This window comes from Peromyscus eremicus, chromosome 2 (genome assembly GCF_949786415.1).
Source record: "Peromyscus eremicus chromosome 2, PerEre_H2_v1, whole genome shotgun sequence".
Taxonomy (NCBI): Eukaryota; Metazoa; Chordata; class Mammalia; order Rodentia; family Cricetidae; genus Peromyscus; species Peromyscus eremicus.
The window spans coordinates 22,930,834-22,951,541 of record NC_081417.1 but is presented as its reverse complement, the minus strand read 5'-3'; the positions used below and the strand labels follow the sequence as shown (position 1 = coordinate 22,951,541).

The following is a 20,708-nucleotide window of genomic DNA, read 5'->3' as shown; positions in this document are numbered from 1 at the left end:
TTTTCAGTGGAGGATAATAGGAAAATGTAGCTAGGTGTTTACCCTTTTCTACATAAATCAGGTTCTGGGTGGAACCTGAAAATAATGCTGTGGTAAAAGTTTCTTCATCAAGATGAAGATCTAGAAATCTGCAAATCACAGAGCACAAAACTGGGTTTCAGATCACAGTGTGTTTCAGACATGGACAGTGATGATGTCTGTTTCAGTGGCCTTTCCTAGAGCTGTAATGAAATATCCTTATAAAAAGTAATTTAAAGAAGAAACTGCTTTATGTTGATGCATAGTAGAAGGGTATGGTGCACTGTACTGAAGAAGTCACAATAGCAGGAATGTGGAACATGTGACCATATAGTATTCACAAAGTCTAGAAGAAAAGAACAATGAAAGTTTCTGCTTTGGTACCTGTCTTTATGTTATTTAGTTCAGGATCCAGGTCCAGGAAAAGGTGTCTCCCATTTTGGGGGGTTTGTCTTCCTACCTCAAATTGCCAAATGATAATAATCTGTAACATGTGTGACCATGGTCAAAGCTAAAACAACTCCTTATTTGGGTGACTGGAAGCCTCTCTCCAGGTGAATGTAGATACTGCCAAGCTGACAAGATTAATCATCATACCTCTTTGTAGTGGGTAGCCTTTCCAGCTTTGATCTGGAAGTTCCAACCCCCATTGAGACTTCAGCAACTATCACGCCTACAAGGCAGGGCCAAGGGAGGTGCCTGGAGACCCGAGATCTGGATCGGCAGTGCTCTCTCTGTTCCGGGATCCTGGACAGTGGAGGTGGGCCAAGTAGAGCTCCAGAGAACAGTGCTGAACTGTGATACACCTTCCCCAGACCCCGCAACCTATCTATCCCTTAATTTGTAAGTTATGCCATTAATTAAATCTCCTTTTAACTATGTGGAGTGGCCTTAATAATTTCACCAATATCTGGCGCCCAATGTGGGGCACGAACCCACGACCCTGAGATTAAGAGTCTCATGCTCTACCGACTGAGCTAGCCGGGCCTTTTTTTTTTTTTAAAGATTTATTTATTTATTATGTATACAGCATGTATGATCAGAAGAGGGCACCAGATCTCATTACAGATGGTTGTGAGCCACCATGTGGTTGCTGGGAATTGAACTCAGGACCTCTGGAAGAGCAGTCAGTGCTCTTAACCTCTGTGCCATCTTTCCAGCCCTTTTTTTTTTTTTTTTTTTGCTCATGGCCAGTGTAGTTTAAGTTATTTATTTAAGCCATCTCCTCTTACGAGCAAAGGGATGGAAGACTCGTGTAATGGTTACCATTTGATACAAGGAAAGACGTGCATTCATAGTCCACACAGAGTAATGGTCCACACCAGTGCTGTGGTCCCTTGCCGTCTGGGGGAAGGTCCAGGTTCTCTTTACTTGTCTTCATAGCCAGTCGGAGGTGGGTTCACATGAGGGCTGTGGAACAGGGTATGGTTACCATCTCCCCAGGGGAAGGGCTTGGTCCTGATGGGGAGATGGGGGTAGGTGATGAACTCAGCTCTCTCGTGCTCTCCTCACTGCAACGTGAGGAAGGCATTGAGCATGCTCACTGCCACCCTGGGCAGCGCCACGAAGTAGGTGAGGGCCTTCCACATGTGAGCTGAACCCTCCTCGTCATGGGAGCCATTCAACATGGGCCGCCCCACCCATGGGAGGGCCTGGCCCAGCAGCCTGGACACCTGAGACGCACACACTGCCGCCACCATCTTGGAACTACCTCCTTTTAACTACGTGGAGTGGCCTTAATAATTTCACCAATACTCTTCTCACTCCACATTGCCCTGTACAAACCGAGTCACTCACAGATGATGTGCTTAGAAACTCAGACACAACACTGGCATCTTCACCTTTAACCTAGATGTGTCTGATTGAAGTGATGATGCCATGTGTAAACCATAACACAAACAAAGGACCCATATGAAGTGGCTGCCAACTCCAAGGGTTAATGAAGACTAAGGACAATGAAACCTAGAGAGGACAAAAGATCTCAGAAGTCAGAGGCAATCCAGAGAGGCACATAATTAGGTGTCTGGAGAGGGGAAGACCCCTGGTATGGAGCTCACTCTAGGAGGTAGGGTCCATCCAATAGTAAAATTGGTTTTTCTTGTCTTCTCCTGGTAATAGGAGTACCCATTGGTTTTTCAGGTCAGCTACAATCTGTTTTGTCACTAATTCCTACTGAAATACTACAACAAACACTTCTTTTAATCCCTTGAATGGAGGGGGAAAATGTGACTCTAAGGTGCTTGACTTAATTGCCAAAATCCTGGGCATATACTCTTGGTAGGTCAGGGAAACCATCCTTCTCTCCCAGATCCCATCTCTGCAGTGGGAGATAGACTAAAGCTCTTGATACAGAAGCTTTTAGAAATAAAAATACAGCCCATGACATTCCACAAGAAACTTTCTACCCTATTTCCATCCCATTTGTGGTGGTTTGAATGAGAATAGTGAAATAATATGTTTACATAATTAGTCCTCAGTCAGTTTGGGAAGAATTAAAATGTGTACCAGGGGTGGAATTGAGAATTCAAATACTGATGTCATTCCAAGCATGTTCTCATCCTCTGCTTGAAGTTCTGACATGTGAGTTCTTATTTGTTCCTGCTACTATGTCTTTGATGAACCATCATGGACTCCAACCCTCTGTAACCATATCCTATTTAAATTATTTCTTTTGTAAATTGTCTATGTCATGATCTTTTACAACAGCAATAGAAAAGTAAACAAAATACAAGTATAACTCTCTAACTTCCCATGCCCTGTATTACTAACTCCCAATATCTACATGTTTATCACAGTGCAAATTTGTTCTCTGGAAGATGCCAAGAAGTGATTGTTGTAGGTGGACTTTTCTTTCCTGCCCTCCAGTTCCCAAACCAAAAAACAGAGACTTATATTATGAAAGCTCAGGCAACAGCTTAGTCTTGTTACTAATTAGCTTTTATAACATAAATTAACCCATATCTATCAATCTACATGTTGCCACATGGCTCATGGTTTTTAACCTATCATCTAGCATGTCTTGCTCTCTTTGCATCTGCTAGCAACTCCTCTGATTCTGCAGTTCGCCTTCCCAGTGTCCTAAGTCTGCTGCTTCTGCCTAACCTTATACTGTCTAGCTATTGGCCAGTCAGCTTGTTTATTAAATCAATCACAGTGACATTATACATATTTATACAGTGTAAAGGATTATTCCACATTTCCTCCTATTTGTCTAAATGATAAGGAAGGTTTTAACTTTAACATAGTAAATTTACAACAAAAAGAATTATCAAGTAAGGATTAGTTATAATATCCAGTTCTTTTGTATTTGGCAAATTTAGAGACAAAATACTCTACTATTTATCTTACCTTTGTGAGTCTAAAGTTTTATACCTAATTTACCTTTTATCATATGCTGTGGGATGTTCTGTATGTTAAATGTGTTGCTCTGATTGGTTAATAAATAAAACACTGATTGGCCAGTAGCCAGGAAGGAAGTATAGGCAGGACAAGAAGAGAGAATTCTGGGAAGTAGAAGGCTGAGACAGAGAGACACTGCCAGCCACCACCATGACAAGGGAGATGTAAGCCACGTTGCAACTTATAGACTAATAGAAATGGGTTAATTTAAGATATAAGAACAGCTAGCTCGAAGCCTGCCATGGTCATACAGTTTATAAATAATATAAGTCTCTGTGTGTTTACTTGGTTGGGTCTGCGAGACTAGTGGGTGAGAGAGATCTGACCTGACTGTGGGCCAGGACCAGAAAAACTCCAGCTATAATCATAATTAATGAAAATGTTAACTATGACTATCTAGTCTTCCACTCCATCAAAGGCACCAGAATGGTGAAGAGTTATGTAATGACAGAAACATTTGGGTGCCTAGACAGTCACCCATGGTCCTTCTGCAATGTTAGGGAATCCATCTTTGGGCTATAGGCCTAGAATATATGACAGACATTAATGAGAACCAGGGAATTTTGCAGGACTTCCCTACCTTGTCTTGGCAAAGTTTGGCAGTCACTTTCTTCTGTGTCCTGCTGATTCAGTTTAGACAGTACATTGTCAGCAATTGAGGCAAGTACAGTCTCTTTGCCCAAATGGCTAGCTTTTCTCATAAAGAAAACAAACTCCATATAGAGGTTCTTCAATGCCCATCATCCTTTTTTAAAGTAAATCATTGCTGTCAGGAGCAGACATGTCTCACTGTCATAAAAAATCTTACGTTATTAGAATATTTTAAATGTCATTTCTGTAGGTGTTTGAAGTGTTTGAAGATTACCTATATATCTAAGCTATATCTGTTTGACCTTGAAAACATAACTAACATGACTACAAGTTGTATTGTGATAGGTAAGTAACTACTAAACTGCATTTCCTCGTTATCCTAAATAGTTCATAATAATAACTTTCAAGGACTAGAACTTTACATTTTTAAATGAGCTGCATAAGTACAATATCTGAAACAAGAATATAACTATATATACAATATAACAAAAATAACCTTAAATTTGTATCAATATATAAAAATCCATACCAATGTAAAATATTTGAGGCTAGTGGTTGTCTAATAGTAGACTTAGCAATCCACCCTTTTATCTCATTTCTATACTATATCCCACTTTTTTTCTTTCAGTAAGAGATCCTTAAATCTAACTTCTTTGTTTAGCTTTTTTCCTGACCAATATCAAATTATAACCACCACCCTGCAAATGATGACAAACCACCTATAACCCATTAAATGACCAAAATTCATCCACCCCACCTCTTAAGAATGTGGACTTCTTATTATATAGACTGCTTCCTGTTGTTATGGAGTGCTGGAATATTTGAGAGACCTTGGGAAATTGAGATAATGATTAAGTCCTGGGAGAGTTAGCTGTATTATGTGTTGTCCAGTCTCTGTGCAATGGGAAAATTCAAGGCCTATCTGAATTCCTGGCTGGAATAGTCTATGAGGCTGGACCATCTCACCCAGCAGCCTTGAAGCTGTTTTGAATGTATAATTCTGAGGAAACTGTAACAGAGGCAGTCTGAGATGCTGAATCACCTGGACCATCTGTTTTCATTAGTGTCTCATATCCTTGTTCAGAAAATACATAAACTTTTAAAGGTAAAATACATACCTGTATTAATACAAATATAGACTGTGCATTGAACACAAGTTAGTCAGAGATTATTTTTTTGTTTTATGCTTGAGCCAATAAAATATACATTACATATTTTGTTTTTTTTCTTTTTTCTTTTTTTTTTAGGTTTATTTCTTTATGTTTTTAGTCAGGATTTTCAGGGGTCTTCCTTGACCAAAACTGATCCATATCAATTTGGAATGAATCCACATCCTCTCATTTTCTGTGCAAGTAAAAGTACAAACTCCCCTACAAAGTAACATACCCTTTGACTTCCATTTTGAAGTCAAGATATTTTAAAAATATATATGTTGGTTTAATCTAGCAGCTTTAATAATCCAGTGTCACTTACCAGTCAAAAAATTTAAAGACAGCACAATAACATACAGAATCCAGACTGTGTATTTCCCATCTTTACATGGCTCTTTTCTATTACTTTACTCCCTATTTAAGAATTTTGTTGTTTTAAAACCATATTTTTTAAAGACTGTGTATACCCTTTTTCTTTTCTCTCCCAATCCTTTGTACATTTTTAAACACACTGTAACCCATTTGGAGGTTTTATTTTCCATCTGGATCTGTCTTTACTGAGCATCTGCAACCCTTTCTGCTTGCATGAACAAAATCGCAAACCATCACACAGCACACTGGTAGGGCTCTCATTGGCAGCTCAAGCTCACAGGAAGTAGTTGGAAGACACCTACCTGTACTATGTCCCATGTAAAAGACTGTGAGACCTGCCATGCTGCTTAGTTCATGGCATGCTGGTAGCTTCAAGGAGAAGTGTCTCCATATTGCGGCTGGCGTGAGAGACACAAGACTAGGAATCTGCATTTGGCTCAGTTTTTGTGTGTTTAGAAACCTTTTTAAGCTTTCTCAGGTCTTATGTTGATGTAGTTGCCCCACATTGGGTGTCATCTATACGTGGACTTTCCTTTCCCACCCACGAGTTCATAAATCATGATAGAGACTTACTATTAATTATAAAAGCTTGGCCAATAGCTTAGGACAATTTCTAAACAGCTCTTGTAACCTATAGTAACCCATATCTTCAATCTACATGTTGCCACATGGACCATGGCTTTTACCTGTCCTCTAGCATATCTTGCTCCCTCTGCATCTGCTGGTGACATCCCTGACTCCACTTTTTTTCTCACTGTCCTTAGTTTTGTTCTTTTGCCTAACCTAATCCTGTCCAGCTATTGTCCAGTCTTTATTAAACCAATCAGAGGGACATATATTAATACAGTGTAGAGGAATATTGCACAGAGTGTACTTGCTGGATCTAGGATTATGGAGTCCAAGTATCATGTTTGACTATACTTCAATAAAATTTATCAGTATATCAGTAAAATATTGCCAAAGGGGGTCCTTTTAAGAGCAGAATTATTTCATTTCCAGCACTAAGAATCTATCAGGAACTTCCTCATGACTTAACTGGGGATCTCCAGGAGAGATATGGGAAGAATAAGCCACAAGTCAGGTACATCTAGACTGTGATGGTTGGAAATCATGGAAATACACATTTCAATCTGTCTCTAATTGGTGAGTTACTAAGACCTCAAGATGTCTTAAAGGGCCAAAGTGGATTCAAAGGGAACTACAGAAGGGAAGAAAGGTAATCTCTGCAAAGCTCCTCTAAGTCCCTTCCAAATTCACCATGAGTAACCTCTCCCTTGCAGCTTCCTCTATTAAATATTTCTCTTCCATAACCATGTATCCAACTACTGTTTACTTCTAAGACAGACACTTCTTTTATACTGAAGGAGCCAAAGCATCCCTTCCCTCTAAAGGGCTAAATCTCAGATTCTGATAGCACTGACACTGGACAGAACAGATTCCAAAAGCTCCATGATACTGGGTGCTAATTCTTGGCTACTTGCTTTTCACAATGTACTGTTATTGGACAATCCTACTGGAACTCACAGATGAACGTGTTCCAGGAATAGAATCTTATATCCCCTTCCCCAGTCCAGCATGCCTCATAGAATGGAGGGACTACCTGTGAAGGGATGCACAGAGAATAGAACATAGAGCCAGAGTATAGAGCATTGGCATTGTAAAACATCTGCAGAAGGGGGGGCAGAGAATTCAATCAGTTGATGATTCAAATAACATTACTTCATTACATTATCTCCCCCCTCTCTCTCTTTACATTTCATCTTGAAAACATTTCCCAGAAGAATTGTGTGTAAATTCTGTAACTTTGGGGCCTTTAGAGCCATTGACCAAGCCCAAAACAGCTGATGAGGTTGTCTGGCTCTAAGCTCAGTACTCTCTGTTTACTGCCTGAGGATGTCAAGTCTGACTTAAAGCACTTGTGATGCTGGCAGAGGAGGAGTGTTCTTTGTAGTACAGTCCCCATTACTCATCAGTTGGGTTATCACTGTTTCATTTGTCCTGCTGCTTGGTGTCCATCATGCTCTGAGTGAGTCTTCTCACCAATGCTTCCTCTTTGAGAGTGCAATTTTTTTTCTTGCTGATACCTGTGTTTCATTGCTAGTTGCTATAAAGCAGCAGGTATTCATTTTCCCACAGTCCTGGAGCCTATAAGTGCAGATTCAAGGAGTCCACAGAGTTGCTCTCTTCTGTGGCCCCTCTCCTTTCATTGTTGATCACATCTCCCTCTGTCTTGACACGAGCCCCCACAGCATACATAGTCTCCAGTTCATGCAACCCAACCAGTCATGTTAGATTGAGACCCACCCTAATGATCTCAATTGATCTTACCCTCCCCTATAGATTCTACAACTAATATAGTCACATTTTGAATATTGGGGTTTGTGGCTCTGACATATGACCTGGATGTTGTTCATCCACATGTCCACACATATGCCTGGTCTGTTAACTTTCCCCCAGGATCCTTTATTTCCCTGCTTCTTGTGGCAGGCAAGATTAGCCACATTCCAGGCCTACTCATCCTTTACTAATACAATTCACTGTGTGCAGTCCTGTCCTGAATCCAAATCTATAGCCTTATATCTGGACCTAACAACTCTCAGTCCCCAGTTTAGTCAGAGGGCCAGCATATACCTTTAAAAAACATTAACATTATTATTTTCATAGCACATAAGGCCACCCCTAAATGATAAGTTCAGATGAATTTAGAATCTTTTACTCCTTACTTGCCAAAGCACCTTCATCTCCCTGCAATAGCTTTTACTATTATCCTGTTCATTTGGGGAAGGACATTGAGACAGAGAGAGGGATTGCCTACTATTGCTGTCTTTCTCACCAAAGCTCAGAAGTAAATCTATGCTACCCAATTTGAGATTTTTTTTCCCTCTGACTCCTTCCTTCATGCCTTGTTTCCTTACTTTGACTTTAGAGTTGGGGCTTGAAATCATTGCTTCATACATGCTAAATTCATGCTCACTATTGGGTTACAAACCCAGCCCCAACACCACCATAGTTTCTTCATTTTTACTACTGTATGCTACTAGGCTTTTTGGAATAAAGTAGTTGCATAAATAATTTTTAAAATGCATGAAAGCAGACAGAAATATTCACCCCTCACCCACACAGGCATTGTGTGTGAGGAATAACTGAGGTTCACTGATTTAGAAAAAAAAATGTGTCTTGGCTCTCACTAGCCTTTCAATGTGATTTCTGATTTCTAATACAAAAGCAGACTCAGAAATAGATTTACTAAATTCCAAAAATTGTCATTACAATCAGTTTGAAAACTGTGATTAACCATTATATGACATCAGTCAAACCTTAGTGTGAATACTCACATTCTTGTAAATGATGTGTTGTCTCTCAATGCATATACTTTAACAAGATTTCCACAGTGTTAAAGTTTCATGTACTTTAAATGGCCTATATAGTAGCATGGAAGGGTATAATTTTACATGTTTTATATGTATAGAATCATAGGTGTATCTGTTAGTGCATTAGTGTACACACAGACAGGGCTTTAAAAAATATCTTTCTTTACTGTTACTTTTTCAATTCATATAATATTTACATAGGACTATAAGTTCAAGTTCTTTTTCACTCAGAATTGTTCCCTACTCACTTCTCCTTTTCTTCTAACTCATAAAACTCACCTAATTTTTTACAGTAAGTAAGCTATCTTCTTAGGGACATAATTTTTTCTCAAGGCTGAACTTCTCTTCATTACTACCTTGGTCCTCCCCTTGCATTCATGGAGGAATGCATTGACAAAGAATACAAATCTAATAGTTTGGATATGTTCCCTAATTGTTCATGAGTTTTAATGGGTTGGTCCATAGTGTAGATTTCCTAGAATATTCTGAGACCTTTAAGGGAAGAGAGTAGGAAGGTCTTGTTATTAGGAGCTTCAATATCTCTTAACAGCAGCTACTAGAATTGAGTGCAAATTCAGTAGCCTGACTGTGGTCATAAATTCACCATTACTTTTTTCAGATAATTTGATCTTTCCCATGAGCTTTCTCCAGTTCTCTCACAAGGTATTGCGAAGAGTAGACTGAGCATACAGATTATTTTTCTTCTAGACTTCTTCAGTTTCCTCTCTATGTGAAGAATGATTTTCCTTTACAAGGCCATATACACAGAAACTGAGTTTTTGACAAGTTCCACATGATCATCAATTTAAAAATGTACTTCAATGGCATGGGGATGTCACACTGAGCAATTCATATATGATGCAAACTTTTATTGGATACTTACTATGAGCCAGAGGCTATTATAGGAATATGTGTATCATTGTGGATACAAGACAACATTGTTTCCCATATGGATCTTAGCTTCTACTAGGGGGAATGATATTAATCAAAAAATATGAAAATATAATACTACCTTAAAAAATGATACATGGTAGGAAAAAATGTCCAGATAGTTAAAGAATTAAGGAAATCTGTTGGGGAGTTAGATCCTGAAAACAGAGAAATGTGTGTGAGCATAACTGGGAAGAGAACCTTTGAGCAAAGACTAAAATAAGGTGCAAGGCTGAGCCATGTGGACATAATATAAGCAGGCAAAAAGAATTCATGTCCACCAAACCATCAGTACAGAGGATATTGGAAGTGACACTTCAGATTGAGGAGAGGAATAAGTATAGCAAGAAAATATAATATGAAAATAGCCAGGCGGTGGTGGCGCACGCCTTTAATCCCAGTACTTGGGAGGCAGAGCCAGGCAGATCTCTGTGAGTTTGAGGCCAGCCTGGGCTACCAAGTGAGTCCCAGGAAAGGCGCAAAGCTACATAGAGAAACCCTGTCTCGAAAAACCAAAAAAAAAAAGAAAAAAAAGAAAAAAGAAAATAAAGCTATAATTCCTGAAGCACAAAATAGAACCAAGAAAAAAAAGACAACAATAAAACAACACACAACACATGCCTTTCAACAGTTAAACATTTATCTTTTAGACTTCTCACAGAGCAGAGGCCTTTCACCCATAACTGCTTACATAGGGAGTTTTATAGTTGCCAGAAACATGGGTTACTTTACATATTTTAGAGTCCAGTACAACTATTTTAACTAACCATCCAATTCTTCATTTTTTATTTACATGAAGTTATTATTTAAAGCTTTGTTTTAGCTATGAGACACACTGATACATGTGAATAAATTTCCCAATATCAAAAAGAACCTGCCGGCATCCTGACCATGTCATCTTATGTAAAGCCCCCTATAAGAAAAAAAAACCCTCCCTCTACTTCTCTCTTCCTTCCTCTCTCTCTAGTTATGAGGTAGTGTTCATGTCCTCGCTTCTTTTATTCCCTTTTTTCTTTCTTTTCTTCCCTCTCTTCCCTTCTCCCTTCCCCCAATAAAACTTTCTACATGGATGCCATGTGTACAAGGTGTATCTTTCCCAGAGCTTCCCAACTGCTATGACTGCCACATGCTGTTTTAACATCCAGTATGTGTTCTTTTATGCATTTGAAGATCACTTTGATGTGTAAAGGCTTTCCAACACTGATTACACTCATACGTTTTTCTCTCCAGTATGTGTTGTCTTATGCCATTGAAGAGTACAGCGTTGGACAAAGGCTTTACCACATTGATTACATTCATAGGAATTCTCTCAAGTATGTGTACTTTTATGTCTTTGAAGATGACATTAATGTGCAAAGGCATTTCCACATTGAATACATTCATAAGATTTTGCTCAAGTATGTCTTCTTTTATGTATTCGGAGATTACTTTGACATACAAAGGTTTTACCACACTGATTACATTCACAAGGTTTCTCTCCAGTATGTGATCTTTTATGTATTTGGAGACTTCTTTGTTCTGCAAAGGCTCTACCACACTGATTACACGCATAGGGTTTCTCTCCAGTATGTGTCCTTCTGTGCATTTGGAGATTACTGTGACGTGCAAAGGCTTTACCACACTGATTACATGCGTAGGGTTTCTCTCCAGTATGCGTTCTTTTGTGCATTTGAAGACCACTCTGACGTGCAAAGGCTTTACCACACTGATTGCATTCATAGGGTATCTCTCCTGTATGTGTTTTTTTATGCCTTTGAAGAGTACAGTGATGAGCAAAGGCTCTACCACAATGATTACATTCATAGGGTTTCTCTCCAGTATGTGTTCGTTTATGTGTTCCAAGACTGCTGTGAGAAGCAAAGGATTTACCACACTGATTACATTCATAGGGTTTCTCTCCAGTGTGTATTCTTTTGTGCACTTGAAGAGTACTGGGACGTGCAAAGATTTTACCGCAATGATTACATTCATAGGGTTTCTCTCCAGTATGAGTTCTTTTATGCATTTGAAGATGACTGAGTTGTGAAAAGCCTTTACCACACTGATTACATTCATAAGGTTTCTCTCCAGTATGTGTTCTTTTATGTATTCTGAGACTGCTGTGAGAAGTAAAGCCTTTACCACACTGATTACATTCATAGGGTTTCTCTCCAGTATGTATTCTTTTATGTATTTGAAGAGTACAGTAATGAGCAAAGGCTTTGCCACACTCGTCACATTCATAGAGTTTCTGTCCAGTACAGGTACTTATATGGATTTGGAGACTACTGTGATGTACAAAGACTTTATCACATGCATTATATTCACAGAGTTTCTCTCCAGTATGTATTCTTTCATGCCTTTGAAGATCTTTGTCATATGCAACGGCTTTAAAACATTGAGTATATTCAGAAGGTTGTTCTCCAGTATGACTTCTTTCATGCCTGCAAGGATAATTGGCATATGTAAAAGATTTATCACATTCAATACACAGTTGAATCTTTATATTGAATTAATTAATTTTATAATTTGGTCCAGTTGTAAAGAGGAATCAGATCTTAAGGTTTTATACTGTGCTTACACTCATGTTGTTCCCCTTCATTTGGGATTGTTTTGAATCTCTGAAGATACCTGTGATGGTAAGAGCTGTTATTACATGGTTCACATTTAAAATACCCTTTTCTATATGAAAACTTTCACATATTTCAAGAGAACTGGAAAAACTCTGCTTTACCACACATATTGTTTTCATAAATTTTCTTATACTGTGAGTCATACTACATTTTCTAAGTGAACTACGTCAAACAGAACTATTCACACATTCCTAGTACTCACAGGGCTTTTCTGTAGTGTGAGATTATTGATGTGTTAACAGTGAAGCTGAGAGTCCAATTACTTGTATACTTGAATCAAATTCAACATGTCTACTCAACATAGGAACTGCTACATATATTCTAATTATTCTGAGAGGCATGTTACATCTTTCCATATCCATGTTCATGTGGCTTGTATCCAGAGTGACATATGATATACATGGTAAAGGAAGAACGACAAAAAAAAAAGTTTCCACATTGAATTCACAGTGTGAATTTGTTTCTCACAGACATGTGGTATAGGTATTAATGTTTCTCCACAATGGCCCTTGACTCTTGATTCTAAGTGCTCCTCTCACTAAATTTAGCAAAGTCACAAATATATGATTAACACTAGCTTTACTATGGACTGTTTGCTTATTAGAAGGTTTTTGACATATACCTATTACCTCTTCATTGTGTTTACCTTTTGTAATATATGTGGTACAAAACTAAATGGATTGGCAGTTTTACAGCACAGCACTCATGAGACTTTGATTCAAATGGTGACATCTGGTAAGGCATTGCTTTCTTGTCTTCTTTCTTAAAAAAATGCCTTGTAAACGTAATTCACCCACCTGAAGTTGAGGTTTTATAGTGTTGTGAGAATTTAATAACCATCAATGCATTTTAAGCTGTGCTTATTTACACTGTTGCTTTTCTTTGAAACTTTCAGGACACATTACAGTTTCTTCAAAGGCACATTTGTTTCATTTTACAAATGAAAATTACCTTTCACGTCTTCTAGAACTTTTACACTGTTCTTCAAAGTTATGGTCTTCCCAGCTGTATCCTAAAATATAGTTTCAGAAAATGTGTTATATTATTGAAAATTGTGCAATATTTAAGTTACTATCTTCAAGGAACCTTAGAACCATGCCTGATTTATTCACCCCATTCTTCTTTCTCAATCAAATTACAGAAGAAAATAAATAGCCAAGGAATAGTTGTCCCCTTACTTACATAAAGGATAATTCAGTCTTACCTATAGTAGTGAGGTTCCTGTAGGTCTCCAACATCACATCTTTGTAGAGATTCTTCTGGGAAGGATCCAGCAAAGTCCACTCTTCCCAGGTGAAATTGACATGCACATCATCATAGGTCACTGCATTCTGAAATATTCCATACATGTGTATAACAGAAAGCATGATACTGACAACATTGCAAATGTATACTTCTTTGACAGCATAGTATATAATTCTGGTGCTCCACACCCTTATTTCATGACACAGACATTATATTTGAATCATCAAGTCACTCTAGAACAATATTGAATAGGAGGTTCAACTCTGTCATTTCTGTACTTTTTGAATGGGATATGACCTTGCAACAGAAATGTCTATTAACAAACATAGAGAAACAAGTAAACACATCAACAGTACAGACCACACATAAGAGAAATTATTTTACTAAGCACAAAAAAGAAAAATAAGATGGACAAGCTGGGTATATTGGCTCATCCTTTAAACACAGCACTCAGCAGCAGAGGCAGGTATATCTGCCTCTGAGTTGAGTGCTAGCCTAGTATATGCAATCAGTTCTTGGACAGCCAGAAGTATATATTGGGACTCTGTCTCCTGTGCAGAAATCAGTCAAACAAACAAAAAAATATAGAAAGAACTCAGAGATTATTTACTGAGTCTCTACAAAGAGTTATGCATTCATTTCACTTCTGTATTCATATTCCAGAAAGCTGAAGTACCCCCACTTTAATCTATCACATGAATAAGATCTTTCTAAAAGGCATTGAATGTTTAAACAGTTACAAATGGACAGATAAAAAACATTAGCAATATAAATGTTGATAATAAATCATCAACACAGGGCACGAGAGGCTCTGTAGTAATGAACTCTTGCTGGTCTTGCATATAGGTGTGGTCAATTGTCAACATTTACATAGGGAATCAAAACTATTCATTATTCCAAGTTCAGTGTTTCTGAGACCATCTTTTGATCAATGTGAGGACCAGTTACCCATGTGATGAATATACATGCATATAGGCAAAATATTCACATTCATTAAAAAATTTCAAAACAAATACAACAGGCAGGAAGAATGTCATGCACCTGAAATCCAATGACAAAAGTCAAGGGCAGTATTGATGTCATGAATACATGCCATCATGGGAAACAGAACGATACCATCTACCAAATTTCAAAATTCAGTATAGGGATGAAGCTCAGTACAACAGCATATGCTTGCCATGTACAAAAACCTGCTTTCCAGGCCCATGACCCAATAATATAAAAACAAAAAAAGCCAGGAATTTTGGCCCATGTTTAATCCCAGCACTTGGAAGCAAGAGTCAGGGGGAATCTTTGAGATCAAGGACAGCTGGGTGTACAGAACTACTTTCAGGACAGCCAGAGTGACACAGACAAACCTTGTCATCAAAAACAAACAAACAAAAAATTAAAACAGTAGGCTAGCAAACGGGCTTAGCACTAAATAGCAATTGCTTCTACTGTATCTTATGTGATTTAGGCATAGTCTATAATGGTGGTGATGGCATTACAGCACAAGAAAAATGATGACTGATGAGTTTCAACCACAACAGAGTTGAAACAAAGAACAGGAAATCAGCTGAGTCTATAAATGTTCATAACCCATCCCCAATGAGGAATTTCATCCAGAAATAAAGTCCTCAAGGAGAGAAACATGTTCAAATACATCATCCTATCTGGGAGGTTTCTCCTTCAATCAACTACATTATGACCCAGGACAATATAAACCCATGGCCATTCATGAAAGAAAATGCATTTTGTCACTTCAAAGATATTCATAGTCTGCAGTAGCCTCTATAATGTTCAAATGTCCAAAATCTACTCTGACATTCAAGATAATCTCTTCATGGTGACTTCTTGTAAAATCAAAAAATAAGTTATATCTTTCCAACATAAAGTGGGACAAAATATCATTTACATTCCAAAAGAGAGGAAAGGAGACATATTGAGGGAAGACTGGACAAATGAAAGACTGAAGCACAGAGGAAAACCATCAAATCCTGTAGCTCTGTCTTAGACACATGGGGCTCCAGTTTCAAAGGCTTAGATGGACCTATCCCTGCAACTTCTCATACATATCTCTCTGAAACAACAGACTAAGGGTTCATTACCTAAAACTTTGATGCTTCCTTTTTTCCAGGGTCATGATGGGTGAGTCTGCAAAGTCTGACTTCTTAATTGGGATGGACACTAACATGCTTGGACCACAGGTGCAGCAGGTTTTGTATGAAGTTGCTTCCTGGGACTAAGAATCACTTCGCTTATTTCCTCCATAAATTGAAGCTTTAGTTGGATGGTGTCTTACCCTTACGGTATCTTGCTAGGCTTCCATTTGAGATCAAGGGCCTTTTACATAATGGTGATAAACTCCTTGAAAATTCCTGCCTGTTTGAACACTTGGCTGCTACCTGAAGCTACCTTTTCATTTTCATTTATTTCTGCCCAACTTGTTTTTTTTTTAAACTGTAGACCTGAATGAGTCATCAGTAATAACCATATAAGAGATTTAATATTCCAGAAAAGAAATTAGTCCATTATATTTTAATTCTGCCTTACTAAATTTTCAGGGTATAGGCAGAATAAGAAAGATTTTGGAGCCAAAATATCACAAAATGATCTCCAGCATATTTTTTTATGGAGTCTACCTATTTCTGTCTGAAATCTTAAGATCTCAGCCTTCACTTTCTGCCCTTACTCAACAATCTCATCTTCCTGGTCCTGCAAAAACAGTTAATTAAGTTCTGTGTACAACTTTCTATGGTTTTTGCCACCTAAGGTGTTAATATCTTCCACATTCTTCCAAAGGAAAACATTCACAGGTTCTACTTAGCAACACAACCAATTTTGGTGTGCAATTTTTTTGTTCTTACTTGCTTTTATGCTATTGTTATTAAATACTCCAACCAAAAGCATCTCAAGAAATGAAGGGGTTTATTTGGTTGATTTTGTCTGATCACAATCCAACATTTTAGCACCATAAAATAGAAACTCAAACTAACATTTGAAGACAAAATCCATGGGCAAAGTTTTTTTTCTTGGCTTTCTTTCTTGCCTAGTCACCATTTCATGTTAAGATAGCTCTCTTTTCCATCCTAGAGCCACTTTCTTAGGGATACTGCCACCCTCAGTCAAAAAGCCTTTCTACATCAATCATCAATCAACAAAAATCTCTCACAGACACAGCAGTTTATGTCTATTATGAACAAAGTCACTATGAACATAGTTGAGCAAGTGTTCTTGCAGTAGATGGAAGAGCATCATTTGGGTATATGCCCAAGCATGTTATAACTGGGTCTTGAGGTTTTCACTTGCAATAGCAATGGATCCCCTTGCTCCATGTCCTTACCAGCATTAGCTTTCACTTGTGTTATTGATCTTAACAATTCTGACAGATATATCTCAAAGTAGTTTTGATTTGCATTTCTCTGATGGCTAAAGATGTTGAATATTTCTTTAAGTGTTTCTCAGCAATTTTAGATTCCTCTACTGAGAATTCTGTTTAGAGAGGTGCCCCATTATAATTTGATTATTTGGTTTGTTGTCCAGTTTCTTGAGTTCATTATTAACCTGAGTGAGGCAACCCAGAAGCACATATGCAAACATGGTATACTCCCTTCTAAGTGGATATTAGCAGTCAATTAGGTATAATTACAGTAATCACAGTTAATCACATAGAGTCCATAGATGAAGAGTGGCTAAGTAACAAGAACAACTCTAGGGGAGATGCATGGACCTCCCTGGGAAAATGAAATAGATTTTGTGAGTACACTGGAGGCAGGTGAGGATGGAAACAGGAAGGATCAAGTGAGTACAGAAGGGGCAAGGGAGAAAATACAAGGAGAAGTGAGTGGAATAGGGGAGCTTTCAGCATGGGGTGTGAAAATTTAATGCATTGCATATGTCCTGGAACCTATAAGGGTGACCCTAGAAAGGACTCCTAGTAATCAAGAATATGGATGCTGAGTCAGCCATCTTCTGCAACCACATAAGGCTCCCCATGGCAGTACTGGGACACCAAGCTAGCCACAAAACATTCAACTTACATTTGTCCTGCCTATATGATATACTGGGGCAATGGTGACTCAGAGCTTCTTTAGTGACCAACCAATGACTGGTCTAACTTGACCAAGTTATGAGAGGAAGCCCATGCCTAACACTACTTGGATGGCTCAGACAAGTAGGGTAGAACCAAATACAGGAGACCAAGGGGAAAAAAATCAGTGAAATGATTTGTATCTATATTCTGCTATAACCATATACTGGTGCCTAGCCCAACTGTCCTCAGAGAGGCTTTTTCCATCAGCTGATGGGAACATATGCAGGGATCTCTACCCAAACATTAGCTTGATCTCTAGGTGAGGATTGTAGGAGCCAGAGAGATTGGTAGAACATGGCCTACAGAATCAACTAAGCAGAGCTCATAGGGTCTCAGAAAAACTGAAGTGGCAATCATAGAGCCTACATGGCTCTCTGCCAGGGCCTCTCCATACCTGTTTTGATTGTTTAACTTGGGGTGTTTGTGAGACTCTTAATTATAGGAGTTGAGGTGTCTTGGAATCTTTTGCCTGTTCTTGGGACCCTTTTTCTCCTACTGGGTTACCTTGTCTAGCCTTGATATGAGGTATATTATACCATGTTATGATGTGTTTGGTTGAAATCCCTGGGAGGCCTGTTCTATTCTGAAAGGAAACAGAGTAGCAGTGGATCTATGGAAATGGGGATGGGGTGTTGGAAGGAATGGAGGAAGGGGAGGCTGAAGTCAGAATGTATAATTTGAGGGAAGAATTAATATAAAGAAAAATAGCAAAAATGAAAATGCATTTAGTCTAACTTCAATGATCCTCATAATCTGAAACAGCCCAAACAGCACAAATATCAAAAGTCTTTTCTGACACTCAAGACATTCTTTTTATTGTCACATCTTTTAAAATCAAGAAACAAATTAAGGATTTCCAAATATAATGGCACAGGATATAGTTCCATTCAGAGAAAGAGGAATATGGCTATATTCCAGCCCCCAATTCATGAAGACATGCCCTGCGCATGTGTGTGTCACAACAACTAGAACAACAGGTAGGCAGACCACCAGCTCATAAAACTTCCACACTCCCTACATTCTTACAGACAGAATCCCTAACAAGTCATACATATGCCAATCCCAAAGCCATGTACACACCCCCAAATTGGATGGATATCCTCTGCTTATGTGCAGGCCACACCAGCCAGAAGAATAGGTAGACAAACTGAGGCAAAGACTCCCCTACTGGACCAGAAGTCATATCAACCATCAGAAATCCACATAGGCTGCTTACCTGTGGACCTCCTCCATTCATTCAATTACCTCAGCATTATCCCCAATCCCACTTCCCTCCTCATCTCTGGGTTGTAGCCTTCAACTTGGGTGAAGATCCCTTGCTCAGGCAAAGTATGCACCATCTGTCAGAAGTCCATGTAGGCTAATTGCCCACAGAACTCCTTCACTCTCTCTATGGCCCTTCAACACTATTTTCAAGTTCCCTCCCCCTTCCCTTTTTTCAGTCCCAGTTTTGGGCAGATACTTCTTGTTGGAAAAAAGGACACACCTACTGCAACATTTCTAGCCCCCAACTTGGGGTGAGAACCAATGTTCAACCATAGGCCACACAGATCAGAAGACAAGAGAACAAATAGAAACCAAGGAACAAAACACCCATCCAACAAAGACAAACTGAGAAATTCACACCTAGACACACAATCACCACAAAACCCAGATACCTGCACACAAATATAAGAACACAATCAACATCAGCAAGAGCAATATGTCACTACCAGATTCCAGTTATCTTACTGTACAGCAAACCCTGATTATTCTAACATGGTTGAAGTGCAATTAAGAAACCTAAAGACCAACTTTATAAAAATGATAGAAGTGCTTAAAGAGGAGGTAAATGAATCCCTTAAAGAAAGCAGGGAAAGGACTAATGACAAATTAGAGAAAAAAAATTCCTTAAAGAAAGCTGAAAAAGAAAAAAGAAAAACCAACCAACCAACCAAACAAACAAACAAAAAACAAGTGAAGCAAATGAATGAATCTGTTCAAAGCCTGAAAATGGAAATAGAAGCAATTAAAAAATGCAAATTGTAGGAATTCTGGAAATAAAAATCTAGGTAATCAAACAGGACTTACAGAGGCAAGCTTAAACAAAAGAATATAAGACATGGAACAGAGAATTTAAGGCTTTGAAGATATGATAGAAGAAATGGATATACTGATCAAAGAGAATGCTAAATCAAAATATTTCCTAAAACATAACATCCAGGAACTCTGGAACACTATGAAAAGATCAAATCTAACAATAACAGAAGCAGAAGGAGAAGAATCTCAGCTAAAAGGCCCAGAAAATATTTTTTAAAAAATTAATAGTAAAAAATTTTCCTAACTTAGAACACAGGAGAATATACCCCCACAGAACCAACTAATCAGGGTTCATAGGTGCTCACAGAACTGAAACAGCAATCATGGAGCCTACAAGAGTTTGTACCAGACTCTCTGCACATATGTTCTGGTTGTGTAGCTTGGTGTTTTTGTAGGACTCCTAACAGTGTGAACAGGGATGGTGGTGTCTCTAACTCTTTTGCCTGATTTTGAAACCATTTTCCTCCTACTAGGTTGCCTCATTCAGCCTTTATATGTGGGTTTGCGCCTTGTCGTTTTTAGACTTGTTTTTGTGCATAGCCCTGGGAGGCTTGCACTTTTCTGAAGAGAAATTGAGGAGTAGTGGATCTGGTGGAGAGGGGAGCAATGGAAAGGACTGGGAGGAGTGGAGGAAATAGAAACTGAAGTTGGGATATAGTATATGAGAGAAGAATAATAGTTTAAAAAAGAAAGAAAGCAAAGTGGAAACAGTGAGGGAAAAATTGGACCAAGGCAAGACTAAAACTTAGGACAGCAAATAACAAATCCTGTAGCTCAGTCTCAGACAGGTGTGTCATCATTCACCAAGTGCTTAGTTAACTCTATCCCTGAAAAATATCATACTAGTTTTTTCTTTGCTATTTCC

General features: G+C 38.5%; 1 protein-coding gene, 1 non-coding gene and 1 pseudogene across 2 annotated transcripts in view; all 3 read right to left on the bottom strand.

Annotated features, from left to right (window-relative positions):
* Nucleotides 1-932: 932 nt before the first annotated feature.
* On the bottom strand, nt 933-1,005 carry Trnak-cuu (transfer RNA lysine (anticodon CUU)). Its single transcript has one exon. It is a non-coding gene; the product is annotated as a tRNA-Lys (tRNA).
* A 333-nt stretch (nt 1,006-1,338) lies between these two features.
* LOC131904561 (cytochrome c oxidase subunit 6A1, mitochondrial-like) lies at nt 1,339-1,718 on the bottom strand (annotated as a pseudogene).
* Nucleotides 1,719-10,978: 9,260 nt separating this feature from the next.
* The window catches only part of LOC131903378 (zinc finger protein 120-like), a 29,639-nt gene continuing 19,909 nt past the window's right edge, over nt 10,979-20,708 (bottom strand). The window contains exons 2-4 of the mRNA XM_059253917.1: nt 13,649-13,775; nt 13,396-13,456; nt 10,979-12,255 (exon numbers count right to left, since the gene is read on the bottom strand). Coding sequence (XP_059109900.1) covers nt 11,226-12,255; nt 13,396-13,456; nt 13,649-13,775 — 1,218 coding nt within the window. The 3' untranslated portion in view covers nt 10,979-11,225. The remainder of the gene's footprint in view (nt 12,256-13,395; nt 13,457-13,648; nt 13,776-20,708) is intronic.